Below are 25,996 nucleotides of genomic sequence, written 5' to 3' on the forward strand. Positions count from 1 at the left end.
GGGGTTCCGCCAATGCGTTAGCACAGTGGACCAAGTTTTAAGGTTCATTCTTATTCTTTGGCGCGTTGTTACCCTGGGGAGAGGTACCATTTATGCTGCATTCATAGACTTAAGATCTGCTTTCGACTTAGTCCCGCGTTCTAAGCTCTGGCTCTGTTTTTTTAAGTTGGGCATGCCATTGGACATTCTTGGTTTTATCATTAAGTTACACACAGATAATTATGCCCAAGTACAATGGGACAGGGCAGGTAATACAACTGATAAGTTTCTAGTGGAAAGGGGGGTAAGACAGGGGTGCGTTCTTGCACCTACCCTGTTTTTGATATATATTAATGGTGTTCTGAAATATTTTGATGATTACCCTACCGACGCCCCCAGTTAAGTGGGTTCAAAAATCCCTCTGCTGATGTTCGCCGACGATACCTTGATTTTATCTAAAACTAGACAGAGCCTTCAACGTGCCCTCTTAAAGTTTGAGGAGTTCTGTGTAGACCAGGAGCTGGTTGTCAATGTTGACAAAACCAAGTTCATGGTCTTCCAGAACTCACACAAGGTCGTCGGAGCTAATACTTGACAGCGTTTTCTTAGGTATCTGATGAGTGAATAGAGAACAAAAGGGGGACAAAAGACATCATTGACTGAACTCAATTCCTCACCATTTTCCCAATAAATTCCTGATCACACCTTTGTTATGGTTGTCTATTATTCATAGATAATGACAAGGATACCACGTGAGTTCACATTGTTTTTCAGTTTGACACTTGGTAAAGCCCTAATAGGGTCAAATGACCTTCTCAAATCCAACATGCACTGGCTATGATTACTCGCTGAAGCGATGGCCTTGGTCTAAAATGCCAGAGACCAAGACAAGATATGGGATTAACCCCGGACCACGCTACAAAAACAAGATGTAACCTCAGTAAGTACAGAGAATAAATTATTAACGGCAAGCTCCAGTATAGAATTTGAACAGTATGAAGTGTGCAAATTAGCAAAGGATATGACTTCATTGCAAAATAACTCGGCGCGGAGATTTAAATCTTATTCTGTCTACCTTGTCTGTCCGGGTGCTATGTTTGTTAAATGACTTGCGTAACGTTTTTGCCCGCTGTTTTTTGCTCTCTGCCTCATTAGAGAGAACAGCTTGTATTTGGCGCTAGCTAAGCTCTCCGTAAAACAATATTACAGACCGTGTAGCTGGGGAGGCTAAAGCTACTTTTCTTGCTCTTTTTCATAATGATAAGATTGATTACGGAGACAATGGATGGAAATCCTAGCTCTGCTCAAGGATTCTTGCGCTTTCACAATACTCCTGTTTCTGTATCTCTTTTTCTATATCTGCTCCTTGTAGCTCCAGGCACTTGTTGGCATTCTGTTTGAGAGACCCCCAGTTCAGATTCACACTTCAGATGTTGATTTCAATACATCAGCATCTTTTTTGTCTGAAAAACACATCACAGCAACCCCAACCTCGAAATTCCATTACTCTAAAGCCATGCCAATGTATCCTTAGTAACTTACAATCCACTGCAAGTGGAGCGCGACAGGCATCCCTCAAGGTTGCACAGGCCTACTCCCACTATTTAGTGCACCCCATCCCTCAGAAATGGCGTTTTTCGTCATCCATGCACCAATGCAACCCTTATCACCATCTTTCCATTTCTGAGATGAATGTGTTCCAGTTTTTTGCAATTTCCTTCTCCTTCACCATCATAGCAACCAGGGTGTACAGGATAGATGTATACCCCTTAATGTTCAACGATCCTACTCAAGACTTAGACTGGGGGGGGAAAAAAGGCACCAAAACAAAAAGTGGCCCCATTAGTGAACCAGATAGCTAAAAAAAATGAGCAACATTTGCAAATTAGGCCAGCTTTAAACTTACAAAGATAAGATGAATGGGTATTTTGCAAGGTATGGGAGACTATGGATTGTTTGCTGCAAGCAGCACTTGTGGTAATATTAGGGAAATTAAAAGTAAAATCTGCCCCACCTCGCCATAAAACAGACCCCACAACCTGCTAAAAAAACAGGCCTACAATATGACCTGTCACACCAGCCCATCGGGCACTGCCTGATTGGCCTATAGGCCAGTACGACCCTGTCCCACTCAATCGAAGCTGTAATTCCAAACCTAATCTAAGTTTAGTCAGAGTTTTTGCTCAGGCGAACGGTATAACATTGCATTATTCAAATTATATGATATATCTGACATGAGAGGATGGCTCGCTATAGGTAGGTTCTTAGACAAGACAATTATAAAACAGTTTGACACTATGGTAGTATGTGCTATGTAATAACTTGAACTGAATCAGGCAGCACGTATTCCCATTCAGCATCTTCCTACGTACCCAAATAAGCTGATAAAATGCTCATAAAACTCATCAAGTTTCTTGGGTTTCCTGTGATTGGGTCGCAAGTCTTTGACAAAACTTTTTTTGTCAACCTTTCCATGAGTGCCCTGGTTTTGATAGGGTAAGGAGAAAAGCCCACTAGGCTGAAAATCTTCCCACAAGTATGACTTGTATTTAATACAGAGAGATTTTTTTGGGCAAAGAGGTTGCGAATCAGGTCCCCCTATTTTTTCCTGACATAAAATTGTTGGTGAGGAGCAATTTGTCCCATTGAGGGAAAATCATGTTTCACTGTATTTCGAGTCACCTGCCTTGTGATTGCACCGAGCAGATGTCTGTAAAATGCACAGCCTTTCCTTGCCACTGATTCACCAGTGTCCCATATAGATTTCAAGATGGGAGCAACATGTATTACAATAAATAAGATTAAAAAAATTTTTAGGAAGTATTTGTGTGAAGAAATATACAAGATATTTTACAGATTATGTATCAGACAGGGATCTGGTCCTAATGACAAAGAAAACGAATGAGTAAAGAGTGGAAGTGGGGCAACTTAAGTCAATTGCTTGAGTAGAACATTTTAGAAAGATATGGCAATATAGACCCCAGGGAGGATGTGGTCATAATTGATGACCATATTAAGATCTCCTTAGTACAGCGATTACGAATTGGTGGCCTTTGCTGTTTTGAAAAAATGGTAGAGACTATATCTATGATGTCTTTTTTTTGGGAGGGGGGGAAGCTTGAAGAAAAGGATTTTTTTCAAAGCATGTTGCTATAGACAGACCTGCCTTGAGTGTGCGGCTAGTAAAATACCCAAAAAGCAGTGCAGGGTCCGTTGGAAGATTAGCTTGAGGAAAGAACCTGAATGCAGTGCACATGTATAATTTGGAGTAAGATTGGCCTTTTTTAGACGGGTTAGTGCCTATGTTGTGAATTAGTATTTATTGAGATTTGGAAGCCTTTCCAACCAAAGTGTTGTACATATTAACAGTACTGGAAAATTATCCCAGTACCATTCCTGGTTATCCATTCCAGGGAACAGGCATAAGTATCTATATTGTTCAGTGACAGATTTTCCAGATTTTCTGAAGCACGTGAAATTTTCCACTGAGAAGTACATTTTCCTTTTTTGCATTTAATTAAACGGGGCTTTCAAAATTAAGGCTGTGGATGTTACGGGAAGCTGTCACTGGGACCTGTGTAAATCAATCAGAGTTGCAAGTGACTGCACAGCTACTTTATTATGGGAAGGATTAAACATAATTTGAACGTGCAAGATGAAAAAATGCGATTGTGACGATTCAGTACCAGCGCAACCTGGAAAGATGTTGATGGCTACAAGTAGCTAGAACATAGATTATTTTGCTTTTTGAGGAGTTAAACTTGGGTGATCAGAAGGCCATAGAGTGGCTATAGGAGTTAAACTTGGGTGATCAAATGGGCACTTGGGAATTCATGTTAGCTGTGGAGGTGTGAAGGATGGTAAAGAGAAGCTTTTAGCATCACTTGTACAGAGGGGGTAGGAGAAAAAGAAATAGTCGTTACCCACGGAGGCGGTGTACAGGAAGAAGGGTAAAGGCCACCGGAGCCAGGAGGACACCAAACTGGGAGAGAAGTGTATAAGAAAGGAGAGATTTTACCAAAGAAATAGCCAAAAAGTACACATGTGCGGGTAGTACAGTCAGTGCTGGATCATAAGATTATTGAGAAAGACAGAACAGTGAACCTTGAAAAAAGAACCTGGCAGTTCAAGAAGGGAAAGTATGTTGGAAGGAAGAAAATGAAAGACTGAACCATGTAACTAGAGAGATGGAAAAGAGTACATTTGGTGAAGTGAAAAGTATGGGCATCAGCCTGAAGAGGTATAGTAGCTTATAGTATAGGTGAATGGATGGAGAGTGGACACTTAAAGACTCTGGAAAAGAATGCAAAATGGAATACTGAGGAGTAATTTTGGAGCTTTGGCTTCTTCCAACAGCAGTAGTACCAGAGCAAACTTTAAACACGGTCTGGAAAACACTGGTAGCTAGAGACTGGTGGAAAACGGGGACAGCGAAGTGAGAAAGCAGGAGCAAAGAGCTCAATGCAAATGAGTCAGAGAAAGAACAAGAGGGTTTAGGAGATTAGAAAGGGATTTTTACTCCCTTGAGGACTTAGTTGTAAATGAGGTGAAAGGAATGGAGTAGGTCTGATAATGGAGAAGGATGAAAGAGTTACGGAGGGCAGATAAAAGAGGTACAGAAAGCCGATAGAAGAGGGTAGATCTAATATTTTGTTCCTCAATATGAAAACCAGCAAAGTGAACAGCAATGAGTGACAAGATAGTGGTTCAGCACCCAATCTGAAAATTTGTTATGGATACGTAATAAGACATATTTATTGTGCATAATTTTCAATTTCAATCGATATTCATGAATATTATCATTAAGTGACAGACGCATGTGAAGATAGTTTCTTCTTTCAGTAAATCTTTGTCTTTTTTTCTTTAAAATCACGTCAAACAGTAGCCAGCGTGTTCCGCCCGACAGGGACTTCTTCAGGGCTCAGTTCATATATTAGCATCATTTGTCCATCTGAATACGTTGAGTTTTTAAAGTTGTTTATCATAAGTCAAAATTTGGAGTACATTTGCTCCTTCAGTATTTCCGCATTGTGTTGGCGGTTGTGGGATCAGTGCCTTGACCATTCATATTCTTTGCATGCTGATCAGCAATGAGGGCTGATTGTGAAATAGTGGTGTGCTGGACTGCAAGCAGTGAGCATTTGGTTTGGTATAGGTTTTGTAAATATTTTAGACTGTGATTACGAACAGATAGCCGTTAATTTTGACTACATCAAGGGCATCTATCTAGAAAGACGACGAGAGCTTCACAAGGTAAATAATCAGCTTAGAAGTGTATCGTATTCTTTAGAAGTTTGACATTTGGAGCTATCCAGTGCTGGAAATGCAGTAATTGTGGGTTAAATGTACAGTCTAGAAACTGTGTGTTTAGAGCAGCATGTAGGGTGTCACTAAAATGACCATAGGAAATGAAGTCGTATGATCAGGTAAGGGTGCAAGGAACTTGGGTAAGAGACAATGTGATAGATCCTGACAGTACTTTCACCATAGAGAACAGAGTTGATGGTGGATGGAGTACATGGGAGTGTAATGGATATGGCTAAGAGGAGTTGTGTATATTGGTGATGTGGCTACCATTTGCAAAAACAACAAGTGATGGACCGAATGTGGATCAATGTCACACATTCCCCCAGTCAAAAGATCTGGGCCCAAATCCATCGTTTTTTTGCACTCCACACCACCCTGGGTTAGACAATGGCGATATGCAAATCAGCTCTGACCCTGTTGCCCCATGGGAACAGTCCAGTCCGAACTACAAAAGCCATGTCCTTCCCAGAACGGAATCAAGCATCCGAGGACCGGACCGGTTTCGAGGTAACACCTCTCATCAGCCCGGCTAGCTTGACTCCAGTGGTGTGGAGTGCCTGGGACCCACGTCTGGGCATCCCCAGTGGCTACCATTTGAGCACATGGGAAAATGTACATGAGGGTTAGCGAGTAGTAAGAAGGGAATATTTTGTTTTAGGATTTTAGGTTGAGTGTCACATTGATGCTCTCAACACAAGTTTCAATGTCAACAATGACCAGTGCCATATGTAGTGAGGCTGCTAGGTATAATTTTCAGCTCTCGCATTATATCATACAGTCTCAAACACCATGCTGTTAGGCAGTTGTGCACTTCAGAAAGACAGGATTCATTTGTGTATTAGATTGCTTGCTGTAATAGTGTGCAACTGGCATTCATCAGGTTAAGTTCTGACAGTGTGTGCAAATGACGTAGACCATGTGGGGCATCAGGTGAGGCTGACATTGGTCATGGTGTGTGACAATGTATGAAGGCAGCAGAAGACACATTGACATATAATAAGTCAGGTCCAATGGCCAAGTGCAAAGTTGAGAAATATTACCAATTATAAAATACTTTATTCCTAAATACAAATGGACAACCTCATAGACCTCAAAAAGAATCCTTCAACTGCCTACTGTCTCACACCCTAACTTAAACATGCAAAGCAGTTCGAATTTTAAGGTAGTTACACACCAACACCAAGAAGAGAGTCCGGTGTTGGGTAAACGGAGAGTGAATGGAACAGTTTGGGGTTTCCAGAAGAGTGAGGCAGGGAGGTGTTATGGCACACTTCCTATTCTTATATATTAAACTGAAAAATGTCTTATTACAGGGCAGGGCGATTATGTACAGGTAGGCCCACGTTCTCCGCCCACCCTCCTTTATGCAGCTGATGCGGTACTTATGGCATGGACAGGAAGTGAATTACAGCGCCTCTTGGATAATTTTGTGACCTTTATGCAGAATCTTAAACTGAGCGCAAATTGCGATAGGACCTTCCCCATGATTTTAGGACTAGCTAAAAATAAATTGTGTCTATTTTCTAAATGGTAATATAATTGACACAAATGATACTTTCTCTTAACTAGGCATCCCTTTTGATAGTCTGAATAATTGTGGCCACTTAAAGAAACATCAGGAAATGGTATTTTGAGAAAGCAATATTGGTAGTAAAGGGTTTTGCCACAAAGCTGGGTCGAAAGCCGGTGAAAGGTCTATTGGAGGTGTATGCTGCTAAATGTGTCACAGTAGAAAACTATGGGGCAGGGGTTTAGGGTCATGTAAACATCACTGATTTACAGAGGGTGGAAAAATTTGTATCTCAAAAGTCTTCTGGTGATCAACCCAAGTAGCTTCTCTACTATTTGCCATCAAGAGTTAGGGTTGCCCTTCATAGAAGATATTCTAACGGCTATAACAACTTTACTTCTGTGGCATTCTATGTGTACGAAATCAAAGGCTGTGTCAAATAGGGACATAGCAAAGAATTGCATAGGTTTAGATTTAGCAGGGAACATTCCTTGATTGGAGTAAATCTGAAGAGTGCGCCAGAAGTTCGGTTTATGAAAATATTTTGATAAACCTGCAGACAATTAACAGGGATAATTTTAAAGGTTTTTTGATTTCATATAAAGCCAACATCAGAAGGTGAACAGATTAATCGAAGGGGACTTAACTGTCATGCCGCTTTACTAATCTGCAGTGGCATGTGACCATATGTCAATTTGGTCACAAATGAAAAGCATAGGTTCCTTTCAACTAGATTTCTTCTAAACATTATAAAAATGTCCTTGCGTCTTTCCCACTGAACCATGCCTAGTCGTTTGACTTGCCGAGGTGACTGTCATTCAAAGGAAAGTTACTTTACGTTTACTCTTTTTTTGTGGGTTCTATGTAAATCTTAGGAAAAGCTTTATTCCCCTTTTGTTAAAATGTTTACATTTTTCACAATGTTTGTAATCTCTGAGGTATTTGCAACAAGTACCAACCCATTTAATTTGTAACTCGATTGCTAAATATTTGGGGGAAGTCAGTTAGAAGTTTGGCTTTGCAGAACCATATTTTAAAGAGACAATGATATGGCCCAAGTTAAGTTTTATGGGTTTTTAGATATTTACATTTTTTGGCTGGTTGCAGGGGTACTGTGCTTGCATTGTTATTAATGGATCATGTGGCATACTGGCTATTAGTTGCCTTTTTAGTTGTATACCTTTAATGAGTGTTATCAATGTATTTTGATGAACGGAATTCGGTATGTTTGTGTATTTTTCATCTTTTATGGCTTGGGCATTGCTCAGCGGAATAAAGAGTTTGAATTGGCACAAGTGTTCTCGGTTAGCGTATGTTATTACATTGTATTGTATTGTATTGTGGTATACTTATATAGCGCAAACCTGTCACCACCAAGGGCATCCTGGCGCTTTGACCCATGATCCAGCAATTCAGTAGCTCAACCTGTCCAAGGAAAAAGGTAAGTTTTCAGTGCCTTTCTGAAGGCTAAGAGATCCTCAAGACTTCTCAGGGATATTGGCAGAGAGTTCCAGAGTTTGGCCGCCGCTACTCTGAACGAGCGGCCACCCATCCTCACTCTCTGGAAGCGCGGAACTACAAGTAGCCTGGACGACGAGGAACGTAAAGCTCGGGAAGGAAGGTACCAGGCAAACATTCGCCGCAGAGGGATTGGGCCCAGGCCATGGAGAGCCCTGAACACAATACACGCTGCTTTGTATCGGACACGTAAATGGACCGGCAGCCAATGGAGTTCCTGTAACGCTGCCGTAGAAGAGCTGTGGTAGGGGCGGGAAAGGGCGAGTTTGGCAGCCATATTTTGCACCCTTTGAAGCTTGCCCAGAAGTGTTACCGGGGCCTCCAGAAGCAGTGCGTTACAATAGTCAAGTCGACTTAGGATGGTACTTCGCACTACTTCTGGTCTGGCTTGCTCAGGGAGGAGGGGTAAAACCTTGCGCAGCATGCGGATCAGCATCATGCACGTTGAGGTGGTCTTATTTACGTGCAGATCCAGCTGCAGGTTGGGCCCAAAAATGACGCCCAGATTACGCGCCGATTGTGCGGCTGACACCGTCTCTGAAAAGGACGGGGGCCAAAAGTCATCTGGGAGATCTCGGGGAACTCAGTCAGTGGAGCAGTGCAGGACCTCTGTCTTGGTTCCATTGAACTGTAACGAGTTCAGACGGAGCCATTCCGCTGTAGCCTGCATGCACCGGTGAAAAGTCTCCAATGGGACTGCATCCTGTCCCTCCAGAGAAAAGACCAGCTGGGTATCATCCGCATAATTAAATGCGGAGATCCCAAATGATTTAATGAGCTGGACTAGAGGGCGGAGGTAGATATTAAAGAGTATAGGGCTGATGGCTGAGCCCTGAGGTACTCCTTGTCCCACTCTCCGCTCCTCTGAGCTGAAGGGAGGGAACGAAACCCGTTGCTGACGGCTGTCCAAGTAGGAGATTAACCAGTCCCTGGCCTTGTCTTTGACCCCGAAATTCTTCCAACCTCGAAATCAAGGTAGGATGACTGACCGTGTCGAACGCGGCCGACATATCGAGCAACACCAAAAATGCTGCCCGACCACTGTCGACTCGCGTCCGCAGATTGTCTAACACGGTCACCAACGCGGATTCCGTCCCGTGAGCTGGGCGAAAACCGAATTGCGTCTCATCCAACCAGGTGTTCCCTTCTAAGAAGCCGGACAGAGTGCGGGTAACTCATTTTTCCATGATTTTGACTGGAAAAGGAAGCAGGGAGATTGGCCGGTAGTTGGAAAGGCACACAGGGTCGAGCGTAGGTTTTTTTAAGAGCGGAGATACCACTGCCTTCTTCCAGCAGCCCGGTACAGTCCCTGTTTCAAACGACTGGCAACAGATGGCATGCAAGGGCTGGAAGAGATCCTCTTGAAACACCTTCCAGAGTTTTGGAGGAAGAGGATCAAGAGGCGAGCCAGATGAAATCGTGAGGGCTAGACTGCCAAACTCCTCCAGAGAGGGAAGGGGAAAGCTGCTCAGCTGGGGTCGACTGGCCTCACTCGCCGGAGCTCCCAGACTGAGGGCCGGATCCAAAGAGGGAGGGGGAAAGCCACTCAGCTGGTGTCGACTGGCCTCAATCGCCGGAGCTCCCAAGCTGAGGGCCAGATCCAAAGGGGGGGAAGGAAAACTACTCAGCTGGGGTCGACTGGCTTCCATCGCCGGAGCTCCCAGGCTGAGGGGCTGGTCCTCTGGTCGGGGTCGACTGGAGGGCGTGGCCGGAGCTTCCAAACAGAGGTGAGCGACCCTCTGCAGGGGTCGACTGGCCATCTCCTCCGGAGCTCCCACACCAGTGGTGTATTTAACTGGGTCCTGCAGACCCTCCAGGATTTTACGGATTTTCTCCTCGAAGGCATCCGCAAGTGAGTCGCACAGAGCTTGCGATGAAGGGACTGCGCTAGCCACACACGTAGGGTGGGCAAGGTCCCTAACGATTTTAAAGAGGGCCTGTGCCTTGTTTGGGGCCTGATTCAAGGTGGATTCAAGATAGATCGCTTTAGCCATCTTGATCTGAGCCTTGTATTTTTGTATAGCAGACCTAAATACCATTTTCTCCGAGTCTAAATACTGTTTCCTCCAAGCCCTTTCTTCGCGTTTACAGTCAAGTTTAAGCTGGCGTAATTCGCTCGTGTACCAAGGGCTAGCTCGGTTCACCCTCCCTCGTGCCTTCCGAAGGGGTGCCAACTTATCCAGCGAACTCGATATGGACTGGCAGAAGAGAGTATAACTCTCTTCAGCTGTGTTGCCCAGCTTAAAGTCCTTACCTGAGATGTTCGGCAGAGGAGAGGTTTTGAGAATTCGGGACCAAGGTCTCTCTAGCTTGGCTAGGGGTAATCCAGCCTTTCGCGAAATATGGTCCTCTGAACAAAGGGAAAACATAATCAGAGAGTGGTCTGTCCAAAACTGGCACTTGATATCATCTAATGATACCCACTGTGGGTCCGCAAACATTAAGTCCAGGGTGTGGCCTTTTCGATGCGTGGAGGCGTTCACCAACTGTTCTAAATTGATATCTATACAGGCTTGGCTAAGGGAAAAGAATGCATTGTCCAGCAAACTGCCTGCCCACAGATTAAAATCTCAAAGAATCAGTAACTTGGAGTGGGAGCTAGAGAGTTCATAAATCAGGTCAATGAAGAGAGATATGGAAGGTGCCGGTCCCGGGGGACGGTAACATAGGACACCCGAGCAGAGTATCAACTCCTGCTGTTTGACTGTAAAACCCATCAGTTCAAATCCCGGTACTTCTCGAATCTTTAGCTGGGAGAGGGTTAGCGAGTCTCTATAAATGTACCCGATTCCCCCTCCTCGAGTGTGCAGCAGGTGAAGTGTTATAGGCAGGGCTAGAAAATTCCACTCGACCGCTCGCATAGTCGAGCTAAATTTAACAAGGTCGAGCTGTTTTTAGGTCCTACTCGCCCTTTCTGGCGAGTGGGGAAACAAACCAACTTTTGTCCTCTGTTGTGAAAACGGCGCAAATGTGACAAGATAACAAGATTTAAAGGCATTTTTATTGCTCAAAAGTTAATGAGCAATAAAGATGCCTTTAAATGTTGTTATCTTGTCACATTTGCTCAGCTTTCACCGACGGGGGTCAAGTAGGTTGCAGTTAGGTCGAGGACATTTAAGGTACTAGTCCTGCAGGACTAGTACCATTTTTTCGATTTTGAGAGCCCTGATAGGGCATCGTCAGTGACAACATGTGTAAATGACAAGATGTCCTACAATGTGTAGAGTTGATTTGGTAAACATGGTCAGATCTTGGCCAAGTGGCACAGCCCAAACTAAAACAACCTAGACCAATCCAATCAAAATCTTGGTTTAACCCAGATCTCAACAACGAGAGACGACAACTTAGACAAGCTGAAAGGCAATGGAGACAAAACCCCTTGAAAAGCCTTTTTTCCGCAAACAACTGGACCGTGCAAAGAATAGACCCAGAGAGCTCTTCAAAATTGTCAAACGTCAAACCGAGTCCTCACCCCCACATGAAATAATCGCCACTAATGAACACTGTAAAGAAATTGCCAGCTTTTATAAGGACTTGGTCACAAAAATTGAGCAATCCTTCTTAAAAGTGACTTATCTACCCTCCTTCCCAACCATCCTCACCAACCCACCTCCTTCCATGACAGCTCCACCCCTGAACTCACCAATGACCAAATGGCTCTAAAAGGTACTTACAGCAACCATTATCGAACCCAACTGACAAACAATGCCAAATGGTCTGACTTCACACCCATGACTCAAAGGGAAGACTTCAATATTATCACGAAATTAAAACCCACTTCACACAAGAAAGATCCACTCCCATCCAAGATTGTACAAAACCTCAACCACATCATTGCCCTGTACTGGACAAAAACCATCAAAGCATCTCTTGCCTCGTGCTGTGTCCCTGACTCCCTCCAACTCTGTCAAATCACACCCATTCTCAAAAACCCCAAGGCTGATCCGATATATCTCAACAAACTCAGTCCTATGTCCAACCTCTCTTTCCTAGCCAAAGCTATGGAAAATGTGTCTTAAAGCAACTTAATCATCATATAGGGGATTTCAACCTCCATGACACCTTCCAATCAAGGTTCAGGAAAGGCTGCCGCACTGAAACTGCCATGCTCAATATCTCAGATGACATCCACAGATCCTTAGACAATGGTGACGCATGCCTACTCATCCTACTTGACTTATCAGCAGACTTTATACCGTAAATCACCCAGCCTTACTTGAATCACTGAAGATCGGCTCTGGTATCAATAGCACAGTATTAAAATGATTCACATCATACCTACAACATTAATCGCAACAAATCAAAATCAACTTCTGCCTCTCGAATCCCACACGTGTCACACTTGGTGTGCCCCAGGGCTCAATTCTCTCCCCTTCCCTTTTCAACCTCTTAATGGAACCCCTTAAAATCATCCTGAAACAAGCAAGGATCAAATATCACCTAGATGCTTATGAAACCCAGCTCTATTAAAAAAATCAAATCACCTAGTGACATCCTACATTTTAACACCACTCTGAGCAAGATACAATCTTGGTTCAACTCGAACCACTTAAAGCTTAACCCAAACAAAACAGAAAAAATATGTTCTCCCCTAGAAGCAACCACCTACCTATCCATGAATGGCTCAGCGACCTGAATGCATTAAATTGTTCTCTCACTCTATCCAACTCAGCAAAGTCCCTAGGCTTCATCCTGGACTAGAACATGTCAATGAAGGATCACATGAAAAACTCAGCCAAAGGAGCACTTTACACACTTAAAACACCTCAAGAAAATTAAACCATTCATTCCCTCGGTTGCTTTCATGATGGTGGTCCAATCTCTCGTCCTCTCCAAATTGGACTATGGTAACGCCACCCTCACAGGGATGCCGAAAACTCACCTTGCCCCCCTTAGATCAGTCCTAAACATGGCAGCTCCTAACAGGTGTTAAACGGTTTGAACACATCACACCAGCCCTCAAGGTTCTCAACTGGCTTCCCATCAAAGGAAGATGTACTTTCAAGATTGCTTGCATCACCCACAAAGCCCTTCACTCACATACCCAAACTACTTAGACAGCAAGCTCACGAAAGTTGGAAAACCCAGAACTTTGAGAAGTTCCAACTCACTTCTTCTCGTACCTCCCAAACTAATATGGAAATCAACCCAGACTCGCTCTCCCTCTGGAAATGCACTCAGCATATAGAACTACAATGCAACCTATTCTTCTTTTGCTTCAAAAGTGACTTGATATGCCTCCTCCTCAACAAATACTTTAACACCTAAGCATTCGGATCATTGTTAACTTTCTCTCTTTATAGGTCTCGGCCATCCATTAGTTGTTGGTTTGTTGCTGCTGTTTTAGTAGGTGTTTCTTTCCCTTAATCTTACTTTGTTCTTATGGCTCATACGGTTACTCCATGCTTTAACGATTTTTAATGTTTATTTTTGAGTGTGTGTTTCTAAAAATATAATATGTCTCGCATACTATGTAAGCGACCTGAATATACTGTGTTCTTCGATCACGGAAAGCACTCTGATACCCTCGGGTCTATCTAGCGCTATATAAAACCTATAAATCTGAACTTATGCGGCACTGGTCACTTAGTGGAGATAAGATATCTTATTTAATATGTGTCACTGCTGCAAGCCTGTCAAATAAGTGACCTAAGAAGAAAACCGAGTTAGTAAATCTTCAGTTTTGACTTACTACAGATCCTTATTAACAGGCTTACCTCCCGTGTATGTGTCTTTAAGCCTCCACAGGTGGGAGAGATCTCTTCTTTTCCGTTTCAGGGCAGGATCCATTCAGTGGTTGCTTTCTTTTTTTTATCCCCTTGATTACGCTGATAACACAGGCTTAATCTGCCCCTGTGATAATCAATCTGCACAATCACTTTTGGACTTTGTTTTTCTGCAAATCGTTCAGTCTAGCACGTACACACTTTATCCAGACATTGTTGCCTATGCTAGGTTTTCGACAGTGTAGAGTAGCCCTGCTCCGCTTACAATTTTTAAGCTCATGCAAAATTTCTTAATTTGTGTGCGCTTTTCTGAAAGCAGCCATTCGGGCCAGAAAAACTATGGATGGCTAACTTGCTTGTCTGAACCCTCTTTTATTAGATGCCGTTAGAGCGAGATGTATTTTATTTATTAGTAATAGCTAGGAGCACATGGCGGACCCTATTTGAGGTTTTTGTCCTCCTATCTGGCTTGATAACTGTATATTTCTGCCTGTGTTTATGTCTGTTTGTGCTTTTTTAACCTAGTTATACAATGAACTCGGACACCTAAAGTGCACTAATGTAATCACACTTTTAATCGTTTTTAAATTACTGTGAATTTGGATTTAAACACTGTGGTTTTGTATTTGATATTATGTGCTTTTATGGTCTATTTTTTTCGGCCGAATAAAGAATTTGATGATGATGATGAAATGGCTATATGAAAGCTACATATTTATTACATGGTGAGAATGCATAGATATACAATGGAATTGTATGGAACAGTGCAGAGGTATTGTGTAGTCTGAAAGTGAGAAGTAAACATTTACCAGAGGTACCCAAGAAAACAACAATCTAAATAGCGTACATAAAAGAAATCTAAGTTTACAACATACATCTCTTCTCTTCAATGATTGAAGGTCTCAAAGTGAGGGCATTAAAGAGTGCTGCTAAGAGGTAACAGCGTGACAACCCAGCACTCTGCATATCAAATTAATAATATACGCAAGCTTCTGTAAAAATGTCTTCAGTTTGGTAATTATTTAGGTTAGGATCTGTGAGAATATAAGTAATCCACATTGGCTATGTAAGGGATGTGGCAAAGATGTGATTGATCTTTAAGAGGAGAAAGAAAGACAACAAGAGTCAAAATTCATTGCTCAGGAATTATTGGTGTGATTAAAAGGAAGACGCTTATATACAGTTACTGTATCACATGCTTTAATTGAGCAACGTCTGCCACAGTGTACAGCAAAACAGTTAAAGGTTGCAAATGACAAATCAGATGTAAGATCATAACATGCATTTTTTTTTTACTTTGCTTATTAAGTTTTACAGTGGTTAGCATTTGTCATACATCATTCCAGTAACATCAGTCAAATTTTAACAACTCATTGCATACCCATCTCTATCAATGTGAATGTTCAGCCTGTGGCGTTCCGCAGCTAGCTGCGGTTAAAGTTGCTACAAAGGTGGAGGAGTCTGTGAAATCTTGCGCTGTCTCATTTTATCATTAGGCGTGTTGAGGCGAGGAACTAAGGCAATAGCTGCTACAATATTACAAACTGTTTCTCAAATAAAACCATTTGTTCTTGCCTAAGTATGCATCATGTGGGTGGACAGTGCCTGGGGCTCTTGTTTAACTGATGTCAGTTGAGGTTGGAGGATATCTGCGTCTGTGATGGACGCATGTTATGATTAGGGTTCCCGGTTTTATGGTATTATTTTTTAACACTTCCGTCTGTACTTATTTTTTTTTTACCATTCTATTGTCATTTATACATATTTATTTTGAGAATAAGTGGAGTCAAACATTTTATATTTCCACATTTATTGAACTGATAAACATGTACTGGTACATAGATACCAGTCTCGTTTTTACAAAGAAAGCAGCCAAATATAACAAAACCCTACAATCACAGGTAAATATTAACATTTTCTTTGGTTTTTCTTTGTTCGCCATAAGTTGGCAGGGTATGCTCAGACGTGAGTCCCTTGCTCACTTTGCCACTGGATTCAAGCAAGCCGGGCTGAAGAAGGCTGAACTGCCAGAAACCGGTCCTCTGTAGCTTGTTTCCGGTCCAGGGAAGGCATGGCTTGGCAGTTCGGGCTGGACTGTTCCCATGAGGCACAGGGTCAGACTGATTTGCATATGCCCATGTCTGAACTGGGGTGGCAGAGTGGGCTAAAGAACGGTGATGGATTAAACCCAGATCAGTTGACTGGGGGTGAGTGCTTGTATTGTCAACGCTCCGTCCACCATTTCCTTTGGTTTTTCCAAATATTAACATAAGACGGCACTAGACAGTCAACCTCTCATCATTGATGTCGCTAAATCTCTTGGAATAACCCTAGATGATAAACTAAACATGCTGAAACACATCAGCGCTGCAACAAAGGGTGCACATTTTCAGATTAACACACTAAGAATACTGAAACCCTTCATACCCGCAAATGACTTAAAACAGGATGTTCAGTCTCTAGTAATTCCCAGAGTTGACTATGGGAATGTCGCACTCTGTGGTCTATCCAAATCAACGACCGCTCCTCTCAGAGCCTCTATCAATACAGCCGCTAGACTGGTCAAAGGCACCAAACGCAACTGCCACATTTCCCCTGGCCTTCAGGCCCTCAACTGGCTACCTTTTGACGCCAGAATCCAGTTAAAAATCGCCTGTATGACACATAAGGCACTTCATCACAAAACCCTGAGATACCTAGTGGAGAAACTAGTACTATCAGGCGGCAACAGGTCTACCAGGAGCTCTAACAACCTTCTACTGAAACCACAATGTTTCTCCAAGAAAAAAACATACAATCGTGCCTTCTCAGGAATGGCCCCCAGGATATGGAATGCTCTACCCCCAGAAACGAGACAATCCATCTGAGGCCTTTTTCAAAAAAGTGAAATCGATTCTCATGTCCAAATTCACTTGAACTTGTCTTATACACTACTGCAGCTATGTGCTAATCTTTAATTGTTCCCAGTACTGTATTCATATAATCCACTGTATTTATATTTATATGTGTTTATATGCTATTACCTATATTTGATCTGTAAAGCGCTCTGATACCCGCAAGGGTCTTGTTCGCGCTATACAAAACCGCCAAAATAAATAAATAAATGTTAATATATGCCTGTATTTAAGGAAATCTCATTCTGCTTTTTCAACTTCTCATGCTGTCCATCTTCTCAGCTGGTGGCCTGGAATTAATGAAGGACACCATGGAGAGTCACCCCCAAAGAAGAACAATTTTCTGTATTTGTCCACTTTTAAAATTAAACACAGACAGGAAATAGATGGTTTCATGTCTGCATTGATCAATGAAAACAGAAACTTAGACACTTTCACTTGGGGTCTGCTCTGGATGTGTGAAGGTAGTGAGGATCTCGTTCCAGCGTTCAGCAATGGAGTCGCGCCAATGGGGTGGCGCCTAAGACTTTTTCTCTACTTTCGTACTAGTGTGTGATGTTCGCTAGTGGCCCACTTGCATTTGTTCAATTGCCACTTCACTATAGCTGGAGCGTCTGTTGCTTTCCATTGCATCGCGATGAGCTCCCTAGCAGATTTGAGGGCTAAGTATGAAAGAAGTGTGTGGTCTATTTGTGGCTGACCTCGAGAATAATTCAAATAGGTACATGTTGGGAGTGGCCCGCAGACCTGGATGAGCCACTTTGTTGAGGACAGTGACCACCTGTTCCCAGTAAGGATGCAATATTGCACCCCCCCACACCATGTCATGAAATCCGCCTGACAGCGTGAACATGCATTAATGTTAACACCCATCATGATATTGAATCACCTAGATGCGAGGTAAGTAGAGTGCAAGTAGTTAAACTGTGTATATTTCAATCTTGCACACCTATAGACATTGTGCATATAGTATGTGGCCTTTTCCCATTCTCTATTTGTAAGGTTACCCCCAAGGTATCGTCCACACCTAACCCTAGTGTCTTATAGTGTGCAGCGTTTCTCATGTGTATCAGAAATGTATTAAACCAGGAGATCGGTCTAGTGTTTCTCCCATCGTAAATAGAAATTGTAAAATGTCATGGGTTGCAGAATCCGTGTCGTCTCAGCCCCACGCATCTCTGACAATCGTTCAAAGTGCGCTGTATGTCAAGAAATGCGTTTGGTGCAAAGACAATTCAGTCTCCATCTCCTCCAACATTAGGAACGTCCCCTCGTTAGAACATGACACTAGGGTGAGAGTATAAGCCCCCTGATCATAACGCAAGAAGTTGACTAATTATAGGCTACGGCCTGACAATGTATGCTCTTGGCAGAGGTACTGTAGGAATTACACAATACGGTTGTGTTCGAAAGCAACTTGCTTGGCTTACATATTATAATCAGGGATTCGGTAGTCTGTAGTAGCTCATTTGTGCCCTATGTTACTAACATAGTAATAGAAAATGAATAGTTTAACGTGCTGAATATTTTAAAAGTGTCCCAAAATAAGCTCACACGTAGAAATACAAGACTTCTAAACTAAGTCATATGACTTGTGACATACGCAAGCGGACTGATTAGGTCTCTTTCCAGCACTAGGAGGTGCTACGCATCTGCACAAGCGAAATCCCAAGTGGCATACGAAAATCGGGTTAGACCACAGTATGAAGGATGTTGTAAATATAATCATCACAGGAACACGGGATGAGGGAAACATCCATCAGGTTTATTCGTAGTACAGGAACAGCAAGTGACAACGCTGACCAGTCACCAACTGACCAGCATTGGAATCATAGCAAGGAAAGAACACAATGCTGGAACATTGGTAATGTTCTAGGGTGGTACACTTAGCAATCAACATGAAAGATAAAAACCTATTTACAACACATCTCCTTCCCTTGGGACATACAAACAAAACAAAGAATAAATGCTCAACAAATATAGTCATTCAAATATACTGGTGGATGACGAGACCTTGAACTTCTAAAAGAATTGCTAACTTGATTAGTGTTGGCTTGTACTACATTTGGTATTCTGGAATCAAATTGTCTATTCACATTGAGACTATGCGAAGCATCACCATCACCTTCCTCCCTTCTACTCTCTGATTGTACATTGAAGTTTTCTTGTGTTGTAAACATATAACCATTGCTGCACAATTCTTCATCACAAGTCTTGTTATACATATCTGAACCAGGATTTTTTTGATACAATGCAACCCTGTGATTATTCCACTTCTTCCCATTTTTCAATACAACATAATGAGGAAAAACTTTCCTAACAACAAATGTTCCTCTAAATTTTGTGAGACCTTTTGAAAACCTACTCGGTGTTACTATCACAAGATCCCCTACTGAAATGGTTGAACACGGTTCTGTTCCATTCCGAGAAGAAACATGAATATCTAAATTCTTTAATGAAGAAGGAATTAATTTTGTGCTTGGTGGTCTACCCCACATCAATTCAAAAGGAGATTTCATATCTTTCTTGTGAGGTGTAGAACGATAGGCTAGAGGCGGCAGACCCGGAAGCTGAGATCGACCGTGGACCATGGTTTGATTCCCCGCCTCGGCGGGTCTCGGGCTCAAAATTCCACAGACTCGACAATTCTCGCTCTGGTGCCTACTCAACTCATGGAGTCACACTCTGCGACTCTGGGCAATAGCTTGCTTAATCTCACTACGGCCCCTCGCGGCGGGATGCCTGGCTTTCACCTTGTGGACACCCTGCCGTGGTTTCTCATAGGGGAATACCAGGACGGGTTCCCTAAGCAAGCGCCGGGACGCTTACGGGCAGCTGTGCGCTTTACAAGTCCAGCACATTTACATTTACATTTACATTCCATCTCTTGAACCTTATCACATCAAAAGCATCCCAGAGCAGTATACATTTGAATTATGCCTTTTACTAGCCTGTTCACCCTCTCACAAATTCCATTTCCCTGAGGATTATACAGACAGGTACGATGATGTGCGACTCCACAATTCTCTTAAAATACTTTCATTTTGTTTGATGTCAACTGAGTTCCATTATCAGTTATCAAAACCGAAGAACCCTTCGTCCAAGAAAACCCTCCTAAGAAACTCAATGGGACAATCTGTAGTTATTTCTCTGACAAATGAAAAGGACAACCATTTCGAGAAAACATCAATGACAACAATAGCAAACCTCTTTTCATAAGGTAATTCAGCAATAGGTCCTATAAAATCTAAGCATATGCTATGCCATGGTTTATCTATGACATCAAATGTCCCAATTTCCTTGCTAGGCACAATCTTCAACCTTTTCTCACCTTCTCTACAACTTAAACAACGCTCAACACAAGACAGCATCTGAGTCTATCGAAGGCCACCAAAAATTCATCTTGACTCTACGCTGAGTAAGAGACTGGCCTAAGTGTCCTTCATGCGCTAAATTCAACACCTTCTTCCTTAGGGAAAATGGAGGAACAAACCTATCACCCCTCTTTAAAACAACTCCATTTGATATTGCCAACTCATCCAGAATTTTTATGTACGGTCTCACTGAGGGATGAACTGCACTCTCACGCCTACTTCCCTTACTAACAAGGTCCATAACTTTCGACAAAGTCTCATCTTCCTCCAATGCCAGTGACCCACTCCAACTTGGAAAACGTGCCTTCACCCAAAGAAACAACATCTTGGAGAAAAGCAATTGCATTATCCTCTTGCATGTCAACACTCATCTCCATTAACCCCTTCCGTGCGGCCGCGATTTTCCCCGTGTGCGGCCGTCGGACGAACACGGGCGGGCCGTGACGAACCCCAGCCGTCATCAGCACACGAGCACCGTAGTGCATGACGGCTGGGGTTCGTCACCAGCATGGAAGGGGTTAACCTTTACTGGAAGCCTCGATAAACAATCAGCTTGAACATTGTGCCATCCATGCACAAACTGTATATCATACTGAAAATCTTGCAACCTTGACGCTAACCTCGCTAACCTTGGAGATCCTTTCCCTGCTCCACCAGGAGCCAAAACATTCAATAAGGGCTTATGGTCAGGCCTCAAAATAAATTTTGTACCCCATAAGTAATTTCGAAAATATTGCGTACCCCAAGCTGCAGCAAGTGCCTCTCTCTCTATCACGGAGTAATTCTGCTCAAATTAACTTAAAGGGCGAGACAAAAAAGCTATGGTCTTCTCCTCATTGCCTTGCCTTTGAAGTAAAACCGCCCCAAAACCAATGCTACTGGCATCCACCATTAAAATGGAAGTGCGTCTAATATCAAACGGTGTCAACACTTTAGAATTGCACAACTCTTTTTCAATGTCATCAAAACACTTGGTATGTTCATCACTCCAAATGAACCTAACTCATTTCTTAAGTAAACTCCTTAAAACAGCAGTCTTACATGAAAAATCTTTGACAAACTTTGCATAAAATTCAATTAGGCCCATGAAAGACCTTAGTTGGTCCTTATCCCCCGGGTAGGGAGCTGATTCATAACTGACAACAAATTTTTCTTTGGTTTGATACCAAGCGCACTAATGGAATAACCTAGATACTCTATCTCTTGTACCATAAATGAGCATTTCTCCTTCCTGAACGTTAAACCTGCCATATCTATCCTAGATAAAACAGCTCTCAACACATGGTTATGTTCATCCACAGTGTCTCCAAAAATCAGTATGTCATCTTGAAAAAAAGAACACTTTGTCAATGCCTTTCAGAATTTCTGTGACCATCCTCTGAAAGACACTGGCTGCAGAAATTAGCCCAAATGGTAGCCTTGTGAATTGAAATGTCCCTTCACCAGTTATAAAAAGCAGTCAGATGTTTCGAATCCTCGTGTTGTCTAATCTGGTGATATGCACTCTTAAAGTCAAGTTTACTGAAAAACTTTGCACCTCTTAATGTTGAGACAAGCTCACCTATATTAGGCAAAGGGAATACATCTGCTATCACACTCTTGTTCAATGATCCGAGATCCACACAGAATCTGTTCTTGTTATCCGCCTTTTGGGTGATAACCGGAGAAATCCACATTGAAGATTCAACAGGCTCAATTATCCCCCCTTGAAGCATTTCTTCTAAAACACCTTTGACTTCATCCCTCACTGCTATTGGGACTCTTCTCGCTTTATGCTGAACTGGAAGTGCATTCTGCTTCAACATAATCTTACGTTCATACCCTTTTAGCTCACCCAGGTCATTTCTAAAGACATTTTTAGCACCCAATAAAATGTCATTTATACTTAGGTCATCTATGACCATCACCTGTTCATCCGCTCTTGGGTTAACTATAATGTAGAGATCATACTGATGAAACCAACCTAGAATAGGCGGTCCATCAGCTGACACATAAACTTTCCCAACGATTGATCTATTTTTAAAACAGATATCACTCTCAAAGAACCCCAGAAGATCAATTCTTTCTCCCTGGAAGCCTGTGGGGAAAATGTCAGAGGGCAACAAGGACTTATCACCCCACACCTCTTTCAACATTGATTGTGGAATAATGGTCCACTTTGATCCAGAATCAACCATTAGACTAACGATTTTCTTATCAATCACAAAGTCTGCTTTAGGTCTTTTTTCCCTTCTCTCCTGACAAGTATTAACATCTGAATCTTGCACTACTAACAACTTACTGAACTCTCTCTTCAATTCAGACGCATCCTCCACTATAGCTACTTTTGATTTTTCTTTCGACTTACACATCTTTAAAAAATGTCCAATTTTCCACATTTCAAACACTCTTTATTGTTCACAAAGGAGAACTTTGCATCTGAAGAGTGTGCAGAGCTACCACACTTACTACAACATTTGTACTGACCCTTAAAAACAGTGTTCTTCTTCTGCAAAGTATAACCTTTTTTTTTAACGAAAGCTATGGCAGTACTCTCATCTTCACTACAATCACTCATAACATTTTTCTTTTCAGAAATCTCAGCTACTTTCTGATCTAACCCACTTTTCTGTAATTCTCTCATACATTTTTCGGATTCTTCCACTACTTTTGCTAGATCTATAGCAACCTTTAATGTGGGGTTTTTTGCCGCCCATTGTCTTGCTTGGATTTTGCGTTTGTTGCACTGAACAATCAATTGATCTCGTATCAATTAATCATTCATTTGCCCAAAATTGCATTTAACTGACAACTCCCTCAGTCTAGCAACGAAATCATCAATAGATTCCTCATCTCTTTGTTGGTTCTTGTAAAACTTATACCTAGTTAATACTAAATTCTCTTCTTTTGCAAATCTAGTTTCCAGTCTAGATATTGCTTCTTTGAATTCATCCAAAGGAGCTTGACTCCCTGAAGGTAACTCTTGCGGAAGGTATTTGAATACTCTCGGACCCTCTTTTCCAATTGTGGTCATAAGCAAGGCTTTTTTTCTTTTAGCAGAAAACTCTTCCCCATCAATTGCTTCAATATAGTTATAGAACATTACAATCCAATCTTCCCATGAAATCAGGGGATTGCCGGGTTCACTTAAAAATTGTGGTGGCAAGGCTACATTTATCTGTTGTGCCTTTGTAAAACTGTAATGTAGACAAATATGTATATATATGTTACTAAACAAATGTATTTTGCCCTTCACAAACTGTATGTATATTCTAAAACCAATAAATTAAACAGTAAATGTTAGTACATGAAGATTTTTTTTCCTGTAAAATTATATATAACAACAACTACAATATATTGTATTATATTTCATATTATAATATAATGCCTTGTATATGAGATCTTTACTGTTGGACATATATCTCCTCTTGCCTTCGTTCGTGTCGGGATAAATACTGCCACTAAACTGAAAATTAAAATAAAGAGATTGCTGTAATAATGAATACAGCAAGTCAAAGTACTGTATGAAATAAAGTTTCCTTCCTTCCGATTGTCAGTGGGTGAGCGTATCACCATGTGAAGTAACGCTCCTTCCTTTTCAACAGACAGCGTCTTACGAGGTTCACACTTCTACAAATCAATAAGATGGCCGCCAGCGTGATGTACGCAATCACGTTTAAAATGAACCTTCCAATAAGAGACCGACTCACAATTCAACAAATAGATTCCAGTGAGTTTTTAAACCATTGGTGTTCCCTTATTATGACGCGCTTGCTTTAAGATGATTGGTGTTCTTTTCCGATGACGCGCTTGCTTGCACATTCAGCATTACGCGCTTAGTAACAGCATCTTCAACTTCATCGCGCCACATTCAAGAATAAACAGGGCACGATCCGGAACAGTTGACAAGCGACGTCAGAACACACTCCGCTCTCACTCTTTGCGCCCATGAAATAAGCGGTAAATTCACTTTTTTTTAAATTCTTGATCAATGATGGCATTACATACCACAGATTTCCTTTGCACGCTGTGAGTCCTTTTCCTTTTTGTCACTGCTTCTTGGTCCTGAGAATTTATCGATAAAAATGAATTTTTCTACTACGAGTTCCTTGTCTCTTCTTGACTGGTCAGACTGCAAGCTCTCGCCAAAATGTTGTAAATATAATCATCACAGGAACACAGGATGAGGGAAACATCCATCAGGTTTATTCGTAGTACAGGAACAGCAAGTGACAACAATACTGACCAACATTGGAATCATAGCAAGGAAAGAACACAATGCTGGAACATTGGTAATGTTCTAGGGTGGTACACTTAGCAATCAATAAGAAAGATAGACTATACTCAAGTAAAGAGATTGAAACCTATTTACAACAAAGGACCAACCCAGGGCCAAGCCAAGTTTTGGACTGCTCCTTGCATGACAGCCTAGTGGAACGACGTGGTGATTCTTCCACTTGCGCTTTGAAGCTTTGAAGTTTAAAGACGTTATCGCTCAGTTAATGACAGACTACGATCAAAAAGCCTGCATGCTATTTTTGTACGTATACAAGTTGATATTCGCTGACTTCTGGAAAAAATAGGTCTAAACTACATATATAGGTGTGTGGTATACACATCCCGGCATATCAGATTATAAACTGTGCGCCTCCAGTGGCTAGTAAGGGTCTATCGTAAAGGAAAAGGGTGATCAGCTGATGTTGTGAATCGCACAGTACAAGTAGGTACGCAATACACGCTTATCCAGACCACATCAAAGAGAACGTCACGCAACCCATGTGCTCAACAAATGTAACTTCTTAACATTTACTGAGATGTCCCGGGTTATTAGATATACGAGTCTATATTTATGGAGTTCTTGTCAATAACTCTTGCTTCTGCTGTTGGCAAGCAAAACGCTAGCAGACACCTATGACACACCCCTCGTAGAACAGTGATTTAAACCTCCTACCCATTGTTTTTCCCGGCTTGAATGACATTCTGATCTCAACAGAACCATGAGTGTTTTTAAACGTTCTGACAGTGAACTGGTCCTTCCCATGCTCCGCCCTTTGGTATTCCCTCAAACCTCCAACCCACCTGTCGGGCGGCAGCTTGGATGTGTCTCCTCGGGCTCCCGCCTCAGCTGGCTGCGCTTCGCCCTGACACTCCTGCAGCTGCTGCGGCAGCTCGTCGGAACTCATGCGCGGCTCGGCCTCGCCGCCCCTCGGCCTCTCCCGGGCCCGGCTCCTTCTTGGGGCCGCTCACTGTGCAGGAGCGCACGAACGCGCGGACATGAGCAAAGCTTGGGGTGAGCGTGATAGGGGCTGCGCTGTTCCGGGGCGAGAGGGGAGAGGCAGCTGCCTGGGGTGAGCGGTGGAAGAGGACTGTACTCTCTAGTCACCCCGAACCGAGTTCCGCCATCTTGGTTCAAGTCACGGATACCTCTGGCAGCGAAAGCTGGGAGGACCGGCCAGGCGAGCCTATCCCACAGTGCACAGCGCTGTATGCTAGCTCTCCAGATCATCATAGAGTTTCGGCTACAGTACTGTAAAACTGCACTGCTAAGGTTGCACCGGGGTTGGTCGGCATTTAGAGTGGTCGCCGTGTTTGGGTCGGGCAAAACTGCGTGCGTTTTTTAAAATATCCTCTTGTAGCATATATGCTATCGATAATTAATGAAAAATACAGTGGACACAAAAGTAGAACAGCTTTAAAGAAGTATCAGAA

General features: G+C 42.5%; 1 protein-coding gene across 3 annotated transcripts in view; it reads right to left on the reverse strand.

The window, feature by feature from the left end:
- Positions 1–25,730, reverse strand: part of UBE3A (ubiquitin protein ligase E3A) — a 246,710-nt gene extending 220,980 nt beyond the window's left edge. Inside the window, exon 1 of one of the 3 annotated variants that reach the window (XM_086934175.1) lies at positions 25,367–25,730. In XM_086934175.1, coding sequence (XP_086790301.1) covers positions 25,367–25,470 — 104 coding nt within the window. In that variant the 5' untranslated portion in view covers positions 25,471–25,730. The remainder of the gene's footprint in view (positions 1–25,366) is intronic. The other 2 variants (XM_086934176.1, XM_086934177.1) reach the window with 2 other exon arrangements.
- Positions 25,731–25,996: the final 266 nt, after the last annotated feature.

The sequence above is a fragment of the Lissotriton vulgaris genome, chromosome 8 (genome assembly GCF_964263255.1).
Source record: "Lissotriton vulgaris chromosome 8, aLisVul1.2, whole genome shotgun sequence".
NCBI classification, from domain to species: domain Eukaryota; kingdom Metazoa; phylum Chordata; class Amphibia; order Caudata; family Salamandridae; genus Lissotriton; species Lissotriton vulgaris.